Raw genomic sequence first — 15,667 nt, 5'->3', positions numbered from 1 at the left:
GTATTATCAAGGACAGAAGGCTCCAGGACGCAAGAGCTAGACGCAGAAGCCGTAACATCGTTAATTATTCGGCAATGCTAAACCACGATTGTAGGAGAGGGCTGAGTCGGGCTAGTTGGTTCATGTTGAATGGTACGGCAGGGATGGTAGGGATGAAAGCAGGACTCGCAAGTTTTAATATGTGCGAGTGAAATCTGGAGATGACAGAAAAACTTCGCACAAATATGCTGCAAATTCACTGTTGGTGCGTCCTGAATAGTACGTCGCCTCGATAGTACGTCCTCGATGGTCCTCAATAGTATGTGTCGCGAAACGGCTGCGTTTCTTTTTTCCTTTCCTGCTTTCCTTTGTCTCTCCTCATGCTTGGCCCTAACAGTAAATTGTATTTTTTGGTACCTCATAGATTATCCGGGCGAAGAACTTCATCAAATACAGTTACGGCCCACTGATAAACATGGCTCTGTACGGCACGGTAAGTCAGGGATTAAGTTATACACTAGTCACTGTAAACGCCAGCAATACGTCAAATAACTGCCGTATGCAGTGTTGCCTAGCCCTTAGCCCTATTCCTCTATTCCTCTATTCCCTTAGCCCTATTCCTCTCAAGGCCAGATAAGGAATTTATGGCTTGGTTGTGGGGTTCAAAAGCAATAAAAACGTTTACATATTTTGATGCCTATCGGCTGTGGTTTAAAAGAGCGACGAACACTTTGGCGAGCTAGTAATCAGCAGTTCGTTCATTTTCACCGGAGGTCTTGAGCCTTTGACAATTGGCCGCGAGTTTTTTGTACGCTTGTGAAGTTCTCTCAACTTTCTGAGGCGCCATCCAGCCTCCAGCACAGAGTGTACGGAGCGAGACTTTGACATGTGCACCTGTCCCTGGTCGAAGGATTACCAAATTCGTGGAACCGCGAACACACGACGGAGCAATACTTTGATTTGAGCTAGTTGGTTGTAGCATGACACGTTTACGCAAAAGGCGTACTGGCGCTAAAAAACGGAGACAACAAAGGCACTCAAACTGGTTTGTCTTTATCTTTTTGCATGCATTGTGGTTATTAAGTGGTTCTTCTGTGAATAAACTCGGAAGTTGGCGCCAGTCCTATCTTGTTGTGTGTGTCGTCTCCGTTTTTTAGCGCCAGTACGCCTTTTGCGTAAACATGTCATACGACAGAGGCTCAGTGGTTGCTCTATTGTTGCCAGTGGCACCGCCGGCAGGGCGCTCGTGTCGTCTCCGTCTTGCCTTCCCACCATATATGCCTTCCAGCACGCTGTTTTGAGCAGCGTTCAGGGTTTGAATGCCTGCAGTCATGTTGGCGGCCAGTGGATGTTTTTTTTTATCCTTCTCGTTTCCCTGGGTGTCAGTCATTCGCTCTGCTCACGTACATAGCTTACAGTGAGGATGCAGGTGTACGGTGGCAGATCGGCACGCGATGCGGCCCCACTGGGTCGATGAGCTGTCGTCGTCACTGGGCGCTTGACCGCTCAGCGACAGCTTTCTTCTTTTTTTTTATAAGCAACCTTGAGCGCGCGGAAAGGAAAACGTAGAGGAAAGCAGAGGTTCGGAATGCAGTCAGTTCAGTGCTGTTTGTATGCGTGCTCGGAACCTCCCCTTTCCCAAGTGTCTAGTTAGCTGATATCCTTTCCCCGGGCTTTGATTAGTTGGCGGAAACTTTTTTCCTCTCCCTAACCATCGATTGTTGCGAGGTGTTGCCTGTTTTATTATTGGTTGCTGTCTCCGCCGAGGGCGGAGACAGAGCTAGGGCTTAAAACTAAGCGCTCTCGGTGACGCGGGGGCTGATTTCGTCTAATCAACGGTTCAGTCATGCTGCAAATAGTTTCTCCCTTGCTCGTTTCTTCTTGTTTATTTATGTGTGCATAAATAGTTAACCTTCTTTTCCTGCTGTCGAGTAATGTGAATGTTTGCGAGTCCGAACCATCAATCCATCGACAAACACGATTTCATCATCATCAAGTGGTTCCTCACGTCGCCACGTAAAGGGGAAACTCAACTACGCGGTTCTTGTGTTATGTATGGGGTTTGAAATGGGGAGATAAATCCTTTCTCCCCGCTTAACCGCGGCTGACACAGTTCAAAACTGCGCGGACCCCACCCCGTGGTCGCGTACGCTACCGAGCGCTCACCGACCACGGCGGGCCTTGCTCTGCGGGAACAAAGGAACCACACACTGGCTGGCACAAACAAGACATTTATTACTATAACAACAATAACACCAGCTAGCAACAAAATGCACTGAGGAATCGAGGACGTCCGACTCACCAGCACGGTTACGAGCGAACGTTCGCCCACGCTAGGGCAAGGGGGCAGCTCTGAGGTCGGACGGGACTGGGTGGCGGGACCATGTTCCGACCACGAGGCGCCCGCGGCGAAGAGCGGAGCGGCGCGCGACATGTCCGCGTGCTTCCCCGGTCCCGAGAAGGGGAGACCCGTCTCTCCCCCGCGTGCGCGCAGCAAACGCCAGCCGTGGCGCTGGTGCCGCTGCGACGCGAGCGCCCCCCCCCCCCCCCCCCCCCCCTGTTAGTTAAGTAACACAACTGAGGCGGGTGCCTTTCGGGGGAGCTAACCACAATTGGGGTGCATTGCGGGAAGGCGAACCACTGGGGGCGAGTGCGTTCCCACATATGTGAGGTTTCCAGTAATATTGAGGTTTCCAGTAATTGCGCTCCGTCCTGTCTACCTTGTCTTATTTGTGTCGTCTTTCTGTGCGCATAAAAGAAATCTGAGTGTGAGGTTTGCTTTGGGAAAGATTAGGCTAGACGTAGGACCAGAGGGACAGGCCACTGCGACTTTTCTTCGCGCATATCAGTTTGGCCGTTGGCCCCTTTGCTTTTATTTTCACTTGGTTTCGCCTGCGAGGTTTGGTTCGGGCTTCCTCTCACATTTTTCTTGGTTTTTTTGCACTTCTTGAGAGTTTTACAATAAAGGAGAAAAGGTACTTTAGAGATGCGCCTTGAAGTTCCTTAAACAAGTCGTTGTTCCCTCGTCTGGTGAAAATTATTCTCCGCAAGCACGCCAGTCGTCCTGAAATGGTAGCGTACCTTGTTTGGCTTGTAGCCGTCATGGAAGCCATTCACAAAGGATACAAAAAATGAACAAGAAGAAAAATATGGTAAGAGAATCAACATTGTAACGATGAGAGAGAGGGGAAACATTTATTTAGGAAACTGTAAAATTTGCAGGAGATGGGTTAATAGCGTACGTTGTTGGGCTAGTCGATCAATCATGCTAAATAAAAGGAGGTACTGTGCACAAAAAGACACGGACAAGAAGATAACACAACAAGCTGGGTTGTCGGCGCCGCTTGTCCAGGGCTCCGCTGACGGCACTGACTTTCGGACCACCTGGATGATCCGGACTCGCTGGTGCAGGCTGTCTTTGGCCAGAGCTGCCTTCCACTGCTCTTACGCCGGTTATCGCGCTGTAACCCGGGAAATGTGAAATCAATGTGAAATCGATAAAATAGAATCTGTACAACGTAAAGCTGTAAGATTTATTTTCTGCCGCTACGACTTTCATTTTTCACCTTCATCTGCGATGTCTTCCCTAAACTTAAGCCCGCTCGCATCCCGCCGAAAAACTGAGTCCCTAAAACTTCATCCCTCAATAGTTCATTCTGTTAATTGTCTTTAAGAGGGTAAGCATATCTCGTTTTCAAAACCATCTGCAACCAGGAGCCATCACGATCTTAATATCCAACCTTTGTTTGCCCGCACTAACGTTTTCAAATACAGCTTTTTCCGCGCACTGTGGAGAGTTGAAATTTTTTGGATGGCATCATTCGTGCATTATCAATCTGATTTTGCGTCGGCAACTGAGTCGTAGCATTGTATGTGGTTGTTCTGAGCGTTTATGTTTGTAATGCTTGTAATGTACCATTGTATGCGTTGAATTGTTCCACATTTTATGTACCCACTCCTGCTATAGCCCCTAGAATGGGGCTGAAGTATATTCAAATAAATAAATAAATAAAGTATTCCAGCAAATTCGTAATGGTGCCATATGTTGACAAGCATCCGCGCTCCATCGAGATGAGCAGCCATAATATTTCTGCCGGATTCGGCACCAGGAAAATTGGTCAGAGTCAGTAAAGTTTGTTGCTTTGCAGTCAAGAAACAGAATCCGTGCTAAACGAAGTGTCGGGACCGGATTGTGCCTATCAAAGTTTGCTTTCAAGGTGAATTCGCTCAAATGTTTTTTTGGTTAAATTTTGTACTTGCAATTTTTATTTACTGGTGAAAATAATCCGGCAAGCCTGCCTCACGCGATGAGGAAAGAACCAGTGATATACTCTATAAGCTTGATTTCTATTTATAGAGAGATGGAAGACATGGGATAGGCATTTGTCCTGCAGGGGGCCTAGTCAGGCTGATGATGATGGCGGTGATAAGTAGATTATAATGAAAGCGCACTAACGTAGGCAGAGTGTAAGCGAGCATTTATTCACAGATAGAAGGAAAGAAGGACCAGGCAATGACCGCTTTTCTGCTGCGCCGCAGAGCAGGACGGGCGAACGAAAGCGATAGAGAAAACGAATTAAAAGATCATTTGAGTTCGCAGCATGAAACGTGGCCATTTTGTTCTCTAATGTCTAACAACGCAGGTCACCCATATTGCCCACAGGCTGATGTTCTAGCCTTCCACGAAGGTAGAGATCAGAGAAAAGACATGACGTTGGGCTAGTCGGTGGATAGTGATTACCAAAAAAAGTGCACGAAGATGATGCGACAGGAAGGGGCACAAAGACGCACACACAAAGCGAAGAACTTCCAACAAACTTTGTTTTGCGAAAACAGGGCGCTTATAAAGCCTATCAACATGAAAATCAAGGTGCACACGCAAAAGCGTCACGCGGAGGGTGCATACAGTATCAAGAGCGCGACCTTCCTTGATAGAGATAAGGAAGACGAGCTGACACAGTTCTTTCTGGAGAAGCCTCTACGACTTCTCTGTCTGATTTTGTTTTCGCCTGAGCAAGAAATTTTGTTTTCTCCGGAGAAGGAAAACAATTTCTTCTGTCACAGCTCTTACAGTGCAGGGGGTAGATTACCGCCCGCGTCGGTGCGTACGGCACGCCTGTGCTCCAGAGCGCGCTCATTAAAACAGCGACAAGTCTTTCCCATGTAGGACCGTTCACATGAAAGAGGTATATTTCGTAGATAACTTCGGAAACGCACTTTGCGAACTTGCTCTGGTGGTTCTTCTTGCAAGTTCTGGATTTCTTTTTCCTTCTAGTCAGTAAAGGATATACTTTCTTCAGTTAGCAGGGCGCCGAAAAAATGACGCGGATCTCACACCTTTCCGCGACGTTCTTGTTGCTGTGGGAAAGACAATGAAAATACGGCATGACAAATGGTGGTTTGGATTCCGAGCGTGTTTTTTTATTTGAAGTTTTTTACCCTTTGAAGCAGGCTTTCGCAAGTTCTGAGAATTAAATGAGGGGGTAGCCAGCAGAAAGAAGGCGCTCAACTTGACATTAAAAACTGGTTGACATAGTGTGGGCACAGGAATTCGGTAGGGCGGAGAGACAGCCAGACATGATGATGCCACGTTTCACCAGCTCATCATGTCATCTGTCTCTGGCTGTCTTTCCGCCCTGTGCCCACACCATGTCAACCAGATTTCAATGCCAAGTTGAGCGCCTTCTTTCTGCCAGCTACCCCATCATTTGATTCTCAGTAAATGCGAAAGCCTGGTTCAAAGGCAAAAATATTCTGATAAAAAAGACCCACGCTCGGAATCCCAGCCACCATTTGTCATGCCACATTTTCATTGTCTTTCCCACAACTTCAAGAAGGATGCGGAAAGTTGTGGGATATTTGGTGCCATGCAAACTGAAAAAAGTATGTCCTCTGCTTACTAAAAGAAGAAAGGAACCCACATCTTGCCAGAAGAACCCCCGGAGGAAGTTCACAAACTGCGTTTCGAAGTTATCTACGAAATAACTGTTTCGTGCGGGCGGTCTTGCATAGGACGAACTGACCGCTGTTTTAATGAGCGCGCTCTGGAGCACAGGCGAGCCCTACGCTCCGGCACGGGCAGTAATTTACCCCTGCACTGTAAGAGCTGCAACAGCAGAAATTGTTTTCCTTATCTGGAGAAAACAAAATTTCTTCCTAAGGCAAAAACAAAAACCGAAAGAGAAGTTATCCGGGCTTCCTATCTAAAAAGGGTGACAACTGTGTCAGCTCCGGTTCCTTATCTCTATCAAACACAGAGATTGAATTCTTAGATGGGCACATTCGGGCTTTCCCTAAGTCTCTGTGGCAGTGTTGATACTGTATTCGCCCTGCGAACGATGTTTTTTCGTGTGTACCTTGATTGTCATGTTGATAGCCTTTAATATCGTTCCTGTTACATCACTATGCAATTACAAACTATCCCACCTTTATAAACAGGGAATACTAAAGAATAATGACGCATTAACTAACATAACAGGATTGCAGATAAACACCACCACCTATAACGTACGCTATTTGGAAAACACCATCTGTCGGGCTAGTTGGTTGCGATCCATATGTATCAGCAGCGTATCAGCATATGTATCAGCAGGGTCGCCGTTCTGCCATACCTGCACCAAATCTCGCATAATCTGAAGAAAATTGGCAGAAAAGCAGGCGTAGACGTAGTCTTTTCAGCCCCTCTGCGCCTGTCAAGCCTGTGCAACAAAGTTAATAAAAAGAAAAAGAATAGTGGCTGTACAACCAGGCACCGAGATCCTTTTGTACCTTGTGCGGAGGGTGTTGTATACTCTATACCTTTAGCTTGCGGTAAGGCGTACATAGGCCAAACAGGAAGATGCTTAAACGAAAGGTTAATGGAACATAGGAACGATCTAACTGGGGCGCCGTTGAGGAACCTGCCCGCCCATTGCAGCGTATGTGACAGCCAAAAGAAGTGCATTCCTCATTTTAAGAAAGCAACCGTCTTAAAGAAACATAAAAACCAATTAACACGCGAAATCATTGAAGCTACCTACATCTCAGGGCTCAAAGAAGGTTGCGTAAGCACCCCTTCCATCGCATTATCTGAAAAAGAAATCACCTTTCTCTCTGGTTTTACCTGATTTTACCTGGTTTTTAGGGGCACCCTGCATTTTAGTTCTAGCCGTGTTAATTGTTGGCGCTCATCCCTTCGCATCGCTTACGTTGTTACCGTGTCTCGCCTTCTCATGTTTTTTTTTTTTTTTTTTTTTTTAGCAAAATTCGCGCCCTCAACCCTGTTTTTCCATTTTTTCCATTTGCGCACACTCAACCCTGTTTTTTTTTTTTTTTTTTTTACCTTTTTACCGTGTTCTTGCCTTCTCATGGTTTTAGCAAAATTCGCGCCCTCAACCCTGTTTTTCCATTTTTCCATTCGCGCACACTCAGCCTGTTTTTACATTGTCTTGTTTTTTCCGCATGTCATTCGTGCTTTTCATGGAAGTCTTTGAATAGTGTGATAGTAGTTATCATTTTGATGCCCTGGACATCGTGTTGGTCCCAATTCGATGGAACGCCTTGATTACCCCCTGGTGGGATTTTACCTGGTATGTGTATAAAAGTGCGGGTTCAATTTTTGCTCAAATAAAAGTTGGAAGTTCAGCGCTCTTTACCTTCTTCTCCTTCTTCTTCCTGTGTGGTGTTCGCGCTGCTGATACATATGCTATTTGGAACCCTGGAATGTCACCAAATGCCGGACTAACTACGGGAAACAGATGTTGAAATACTCATTGCCGACGGTTTTAAATTATCTTTTTACTGAAACAAATAATGACATTTCCGCGATTTCCTCACAGAAATTGCGTACCTTGTTTGTATAACCTGTTTATTTATTTTTTCTTTCCTCGCTTTGATGTTGACGTGTACGCCTTCGCCGCACGCTGCTGCGCTACTATGTATGCTGGCAGGTCAGGACTCCTCAAGCTGTTTTTTCAGCTTTTTACCTGCCCTCCTCGCAACATTCCTTTTCTGTTGCGGAATAAAATTTCAATTTCAGTTTCAATTTCAATGAACTCCCTGTTTTCACCTAATGAAGTGAGTTGGAAGTTCTGCGCTTTGTGTGTGCGCCTTTGTGCCCTTTCTTGTCCCATCATCTTCGTGCACTATTTTTGGCAATCAAAGGTTGGGGCCACAATCCTAGTCTCCTTGACAGGACGTGAGTGTCACCCGGAGACTGTCGAACAAGTGGCAGTCACAGAGTAGCCGCGCTGCTGTCTCTCCGCGTCTGCGGGGCTCACTCGTTGGAGTCTGCCATAGCACGACGATGGCGGGAATCAGCATTTATGAACGCCACACCAAAGTACAGGTCCCACAACAACGTCACATTGCAGGCCTGGGGGTTGCTGAGTGGTACCAACGTGTCGAGAATGTGCAGGTGGCGCCCAGAGTTGCCTTCCATGCACACAAAGTGGGGCTGCAGGCTGCTTTGCTGTAGGGCTGAAGCTGCTCTGTTGTGTCGGCTGTCGTCATTGCTAGCGCATGTTTTGCCCACAACCATGGGGTGATGAGCAGTATTGCCAGCTAGATCGTTACGGGCCTTGACGCTGTGTCATGGCTAGGGCCCGGAACTTTAGGCTTTTGCTTAAACATGCCTATAAATGCCTAAACGGGGCATTTTTGCACTTCGTGAAAGACATGAGAGCGCAAAACGGGGACACGGACGAGGAAGGGAACTGGACGACCGCTGCACTTTCAACAGGATTTATTCAGGGAAGAACGTTTAAATAGACTTTGCCCTTATCCGTGCTCTTGATTGCAGACAATCGGCTCTCACAGATACGCATCAAGAAACAGCATTTCACTGTGGCGAAGAACAACTGACGTGTCACTAATACAACTGTCACCTCCCTTCTTGATATAGAAGGCTTCCACAAGCTCACGTTCTGTCCTATCTCGGCTTTTCAATAGCACTTTGCAGTCAGATAGTCGAGGCTTGCAGGCTACACGCTTCTCTTTCGAGCAGGCTTGGCAGTGGTCTGGAAGATGTCCTCTCTTGTTTAATGAATTCTTGTGTTCAAGCAGGTGCTCATTAAGACAACGTCCGGTTTGTCCAACGTACACCTTGCCGCATGTAAACGGGAACTCGTAGACTACTGCTTTTTTGCAGCCAACATGTAGCATTCGGTGTCTGATGGTGCACTCTTGTACTTTTTTTCTTCCAATGCGTGAACACATTCCGGCGAGTTTTCGCGGCGCTGAAAATACCACATCGACGCCATACTTATTGGCCACCTTGAGGTTATGAGAAGTGTGGTGTACGTAAGGTACAACTTCCGGCCTTGCCTGCTTTTTATCTTGAGGTCGGTTGTTTTCCTTGCTGCCCTTCAGCTTTTTCAGCAAGGTCTGCGCCACGGAGAGGACCAGGGAAGCCGGGAAGCCGGGAAGCCTGCTTTCTGCAGACTGGACACCTGGGAAGCATAGCTTGCGTGCATGGCATGGTGGCAAGACTTCTTTAGTGAGAAAGTATAGAGGAGGCGCTGCCTCAACGTGCTCCGTTCAGCCGGGGACCGTCGCCTCAACGCGCGGAGGACTCACATTCGCGCGCTCACTGCTCGCTTGTCTCTCCTTCGACTCACGGCCGCCTACCCCTCTGCAGAGAATGGCCGCTTCTGTGCCTGCTGCTTCCGGAACACGCGACACTGACTTTGGCGGGCTCACAACATTTGCTTCGCCAGCGCTCTTCATTTCATTTCGTATTGACATGCCGAAAGAAAAGGCATCGACAGAAGCTCGTCGCAGGCAGTGGGTTTCGCATTTTGGAGGTGTTTTTTCAAATGATGGAACTGTGCTTTTCTGCAAAGCGTGCGAAACATCAGTATCAGTTGAGAAGAAATGCCATGTAGCTCGACACGTCGCTACCTACAAGGATTTTGCAAACCTGAAGCGAATGAAAGAGGGGACTTCGCAGCTCCTACTGGCGGTGGCTTTCAGCGGCAGTTCGGCAGCGAAGGAATCGTCACTTGCTAAAGAGTTGTGTCAAGCATTTTTGGCGGCAGATATTTCGTTGTGGAAACTAACCAACAGTGATCTTCGGAGCTTTCTGGAATAGTACACCAAGCAGCATGTCGCCGAATGTGTACGGCTCTCTTTTCCCCAAGTGGGCGTTTTAGTATCTAGCACAAAACAGGTGTTTATTAAATCTCCATTAAGAATCGCTGTTCTTCGCGCCACAGCACCTGCCATTAATCTGCCGCCAAAGCCTGTTTCGACTCGATGGGGAACATAGATAAACGCAGCAGTTGTGATGCCGAGACAGCAAAGACGAAGTCGTGACGAAAGAAGCAGGCGGAGAAAGACGAGGAAGTGGGATTAAAAAAGAGGCTAGGCAATCTTTATGCCGGTTTTTTTTTTTCATTTCTTCCTGTAATTTCTTTTTATCCATAATTCCATCTTTAATTCCTCGCAATACGTACCCAAAGTTAATCATAAGCTTGGCCCCAAAAGGTAATCCTTTAGCTTGGTACCAATTTGCCTTCTTTGGGCTCTCCTCATTGAACCCTGGCCAATCCCCCGTCGTGGGTATGTGCCATGCCACCAAGGCAACAACAACAACAATCGAGCGGACGCTCAGCTCAGCGCGTCTCAGTGTTAGTCATTACAATGGCGCAGTCGACCAACGTCGAGCCCGGCCCGGACCTCCACGACCCGTCGCTCCTCCTTCGAAGCGGCCGGGCAGTCCCACGGCCGGCTCCCTCGGCGCCTGGAACCCCTCTTCCGCCCGAGAACGGCGTCCATGCCTCCTCGGCGGATTCGGCCTTGGCCCTTCTTCCCGAAGCCCTCTCCATCATCCGGGAGCTATCTGCTTCTTTGACTGCAGCGCTTGGCCGCGCATCACTGTCCTCTGGATACCCAGTAACCCCGATACAAATTCCGGAGTTCCGTGGATTTTCTGACGACGTCGAAGCGTGGATTCAAGTGGTCGACGCTGCTGCCCGGCGTTTCGCCTGGTCTCCAGCCACCACGCTCGCCGTCGCGGAAGACCATCTCCGAGGTGCCGCCCGCGCCTGGCACCAGTACGAAGGCCGGCGCTACACCACTTGGCCGGCCTGGACCTCTGCCCTTCTTGCCGCGTTTCCACCCCTGCCCAGTGCGCACAACGCCAAACTCACGACGATGAGAGCATGGCGCCTGGCTCCAGATGAAGACGTCGCCCTTTACAATCATGATAAGGTACGTCTTCTTCAGGCCTGCAGGGGCCGCACTTGGCCGCAGCAGGCGTTGGGCTCTGAGGCGCCCATTGCCGCGGTCGAAGCATCGGAGCTCGTGCAGGTCGGCTCCAACACAATCGTCAGTCCGCCACCGCAGTCACCGCAGCCGACGAGCGGATACGCGTTCCCCGTGGTGCACCGCTCTCAGATGACCGCCTCGCTCACCGAGGTGTCGGCAGTTCCCGACCAAAGTGCAGCCAGCGCTCCTCCCAATTCCATCGGGAGCGCGGGCTCCGTCTCAGCAGTGCAACCGTCCCCGCTGCTGTCTCGGCCTCCGTCTCATGGACCGATGAGGCATCCCAACATTCCGGCATCGCCGTATGATGGGCACCTTCGGGCGGTCCGCGGCGCAGCCGCCTCTTGCAGGCAGTGCTGGATCCGTGACGCCACCTTCGCCACGGCACCCGTACTTCGCTAGCTCGGTGACGGAGGCTCCGGGCTCAGTGGCTATCAGCAGCGTCATCGGGTGCGCAAGTCCGAGCAGTAATAGCCTGGGTAGCATGCCGCCTGGAGTGCGGTCGCCTGGGTTGCCACCTCAACAGATGACGGCCACTCCAGGACACCCGCGTCCCCTGCTGCCGGGACGTCAGTTTCATGAGCCAATTTTCCCAGACAACGAAATCCGGTGCCAGCCTGTTTCCAGCGTGGACTTCCGTGAAGAGGACCGCATCGACGAGAGTCACGAGGCCCTTAGCGGAAAGCGGACCCCTCCAGTGTCACCTGCTCGGCAGCCAGAAACTGCCGGGTCCCGTTCCGGATCCAGCCGCAGGCTACCAGTAGGCCCTTCGCGGCTGCCGCCTTTTCCGGGCGGCAACGGGCCGTCAGTATCGTGCCTCCGCATGTTCCAAATCGAGCGAGGATTGGACGCTCCCACGTCCCCTCCCGTTAGAGAGAGGCTGCAGCAGGACAGGCAGCTTGATGAGGATCGAGAAGATAGTCCGCCACCGGCGTCGCCCTTGATGCGTAGACGCAGCTTCGAAGACACCACCTTGCATGACGACCTCGCAGGGCCACGGTCGAGAGTCTGCAACTGTCCGGGTACTGTCCTACTCTGCCGCGGTCCTCCACGCCGATCCACCAGCGGACGACTTCGCGGCGCCTATGTCAGGGATGTTTGTCTTCGGCGGCCCCGGCTCCGGCAAGGGTACCCAATGCGAAAAGATAGCGGCCAACTCCGGCTTCACGCACATCTCTTCCGGTGACCTGCTGCGGGCGGAGGTGCAGTCCGGGGCAAGGAGGTGAACGGGATCATGACGAAGGGAGAGCTCGTCCCACTGGTCATGGTCTTGCAGCTGCTGAAAGAAGCAATCAGGAAGAGCGTGGCGACGGCCAAAGGGTTCCTGATTGACGGTTACCCCAGGAACACCGAGCAGGGTGACTGCTTCGAGGCTGAGGTGTGCAAGTGCACCAACCTGCTCTACGTCGAGGTGAAGGACGAGACCATGAAGGAGCGGCTGCTGAAGCGGGGCGAGACGAGTGGCCGCGTGTACGACAACGAGGTCTGGGTGCGACGCGGCCTACAATCAACAGGGCGTCCTGAGTCGTGGCCGAGTGTGATGCCGAGACAGCAAAGACGAAGTCGTGACGAAAGAAGCAGGCGGAGAAAGACGTGGAAGTGGGATTAAAAAAGAGGCTAGGCAATCGAGCGGACGCTCAGCTCAGCGCGTCTCAGTGTTAGTCATTACACAGTATATTGTGCACGGCACTTTGCAGTGCTCAAATCTGTCTTATGAGGAAATCAAGCATGACGCTCGTGTGTGATCCAACCAATAAATATGTTTGAAGAGGTTACTTGGAAAGAGGCATGACATACATCAGTGCAAACTTCTCAACATTGACGGAAAGGATGACAAAGTTGGAAAACGCTGGACTCACTATAGATTCATTCAAGGCAGTCGAAGAAGTACAAGCAGCACTTTGGGGACTGTAAGGAAAGGGCGCTACTGCTTCTATGAAGATGCAACAACTGGCAGCGAAAACAAAATATAAGCCTAGAAACAAGTTCGCAAATCACAAATTTTGTACACGGAGACGATACGGCCCCATCACCTGAAGGCCTGAGCCCACATAAACTCCCATGTAGAAAAAAAGCCTTTCAATGTACAAAGATATGCTTAGCGAAAACCGAAGGAGCTTCAAGTTCGAAAACAAATGCGCTTTATTGTGGCATGCTTCAATTGAGGACTCGAATGACAAATCGTGTACTAATAAATAAAGACCTAATACTAATACCTACCTAGTACTAATAAATTCATAGAGCCTATTTTTGCTTTATAGCGCCTATTTCAATAATTTTTAGAGCCTAGATGCTTTCCTATTTCGGGGTTCTTTAGTGCCTAAATTTCCGGGCCCTAGATGTGGCAGCTGCAGCGCTCACGTGTGTGTGTGCCTTTTCTTTCCTTACGCCTTTGTCTGTTCCAGATCAGTCCAAACTGTGAAGCAACAACAACTTGCCCCTGACATGGTACAGCTGCACGAAATGAACACACACACGGTACGGGACGAGCGCAGGTTGCTCTCGTCCTCTACCCTGTCACATGTATGTGTTCTTTTCGCGGTGCTGCACTATGTCGGAACTAATTCACCCACTAGCGCGACATGCTCCAACTTGTCCAGTTCAGCATCATCGTGTATTAAAGTATGCACGAAAATGCTGAACTGGACACGTAGGGCTGAACTAGAAAGTGATCTCATTTTTTTCTTCAAGAGCCCAATGGGTAGTCGTGTATGTGGTGCATGCAGTGGACGCTATACGTGGCCGTCTACTAACTGCACCGCCGCATGGTTCCCATGCCAACTTTCGCCTAGCGTGAAAGCTTGTCGGCTTCGGGATATAAGCGCAACAGATCGTAGCGCTATGCTACCGGTGACTCAACGCATACTGCGACAAATTCATAGTCGTTCGCTGTTTCACATGCTACACCGACGAAAAGAAGTAAGAACACCTGGTAAATAGAAATAAGTCAGGAACGGAAAGTGACAGTACACAGGCGAGGTTGCTTTTAAAGAATTGAGGCGGCGTTCTTGAAACAGTACTGACACTCCTTGTGCCGCTCGACTAACGACTCATTGTGTAGGCGATGAGAGCTAATGTTAAATCAGACTAAAATGCGGCAGCTTTTTTGCAGATTCCAATTTAGCGAAGGCGAGACCTAGAATGAATCTCTGCATTAAAAAAACATCTCACATGTTGATTACCAATCCTTTACGCGAGAATCAGCGACCATTGTTAGGCACGGTTTGCTGCTTTCTTATGCTTCGTGCGACCTCACTGTACTCTTACTAGAGACGTCACTGACCACACAGCGTGGCAGTGACGCCGGACAGCGCAGTGAGGCGACCCGCGCTGCTGAGCTGCGCGCAGTGGGCGCCGACCACCAGCAATTCAGGAGAGTCTAGGCTAGTTCGTGCTGCACAATGTCAAGAAGTAAGCACAAAACCGGACGAGGACATGAGACAAGCGTCGTGTTGGGGGTCACGACGGAAGTGGCCTCGGACTGACATAAAAACGAGGAGGACAAACAAAGCAGTGTTGCTCCTCTGCGTTAATCTTCAACTTTGGTGCGCTGCTTTTCGTGTGCGCTCGGCTGTCTTCGCAGGCAGCTTGCTTTAATCCCTTTAGTAGCCACGTGCCTCAAAATTCTTCGCCTTGGAGGAGTAATTCTAAGCGGGTGATGTAAACTGCATAGGTTTATTTGTAATTTCTCAAAGCGTGCAACTGAGTAGAAGCGAGCGTTTCTTTGATTTTATGTACGCAGTCGCCTGCTTTGATGATAAGAGCGTGAGACCACCTGCGTGATTCTGTGTTTTTGTACAGGTCACCAGTCCTGCTTACGACTTCACAAAGATTACGGCACCTGTGGCTCTGTTCAGCGCTCGGGAGGATTTTTTCGCCAATCCCCAGGATGTGGACGCGCTGCGACGAAGTCTGCCCAATGTCGTCTTCGACTACACCGTCCCCGACGAACGCTTCTCGCATCTGGACTTTGTTCTGGGCAGCAGAGCAGCTGAAATCCTTTACGAGCCACTCATTAATCTCATGAATGTATGGTCCGCATTTTAATACCAGTGCACTGTATAAAGACACGCAAATGAAACATCGCCGAGAGAACTGTGCAGCCAGGCGAAGTTTTTTACTCGCGAAAACTGACCCCAGACTTCCTTAAATAATAAAAAAAAAATTACGCGGGGCACTTCAGACTACTAACTTGTTTTAACTGTGGAAGCATTTATTTTATTTTATTTTTATTTTCTTATTTTAAAAACTTTTTCTCCTGTCTAATGACACGAAAGAAGGAAAAATGCCGTCATTGTTGCTTTTCTCACCCTCATAATTAAACACTTGGCAATTCCTCACCTTCATTTTGTAAAATTCCCTGGTCACCCCTTGATCTTACAATCAGCACTTTCATGGATGGAAAACTCTTATTCAGTACGAATCTTTTGGTATCTTTTTTTAA

At 49.3% G+C, this 15,667-nt stretch overlaps 1 protein-coding gene across 1 annotated transcript in view; it reads left to right on the top strand.

The window, feature by feature from the left end:
- The window catches only part of LOC149337871 (lipase member K-like), a 316,672-nt gene extending 301,221 nt beyond the window's left edge, over positions 1-15,451 (top strand). Inside the window, exons 8-9 of the mRNA XM_089554532.1 lie at positions 404-472; positions 15,025-15,451. Coding sequence (XP_089410658.1) covers positions 404-472; positions 15,025-15,270 — 315 coding nt within the window. The 3' untranslated portion in view covers positions 15,271-15,451. The remainder of the gene's footprint in view (positions 1-403; positions 473-15,024) is intronic.
- The last annotated feature ends 216 nt before the right edge of the window (positions 15,452-15,667 follow it).

Source organism: Amblyomma mixtum, chromosome 7 (assembly GCF_055824585.1).
Source record: "Amblyomma mixtum isolate Tamu chromosome 7, ASM5582458v1, whole genome shotgun sequence".
NCBI lineage: Eukaryota > Metazoa > Arthropoda > Arachnida > Ixodida > Ixodidae > Amblyomma > Amblyomma mixtum.
This window is presented reverse-complemented; position numbering and strand designations above follow the sequence as displayed.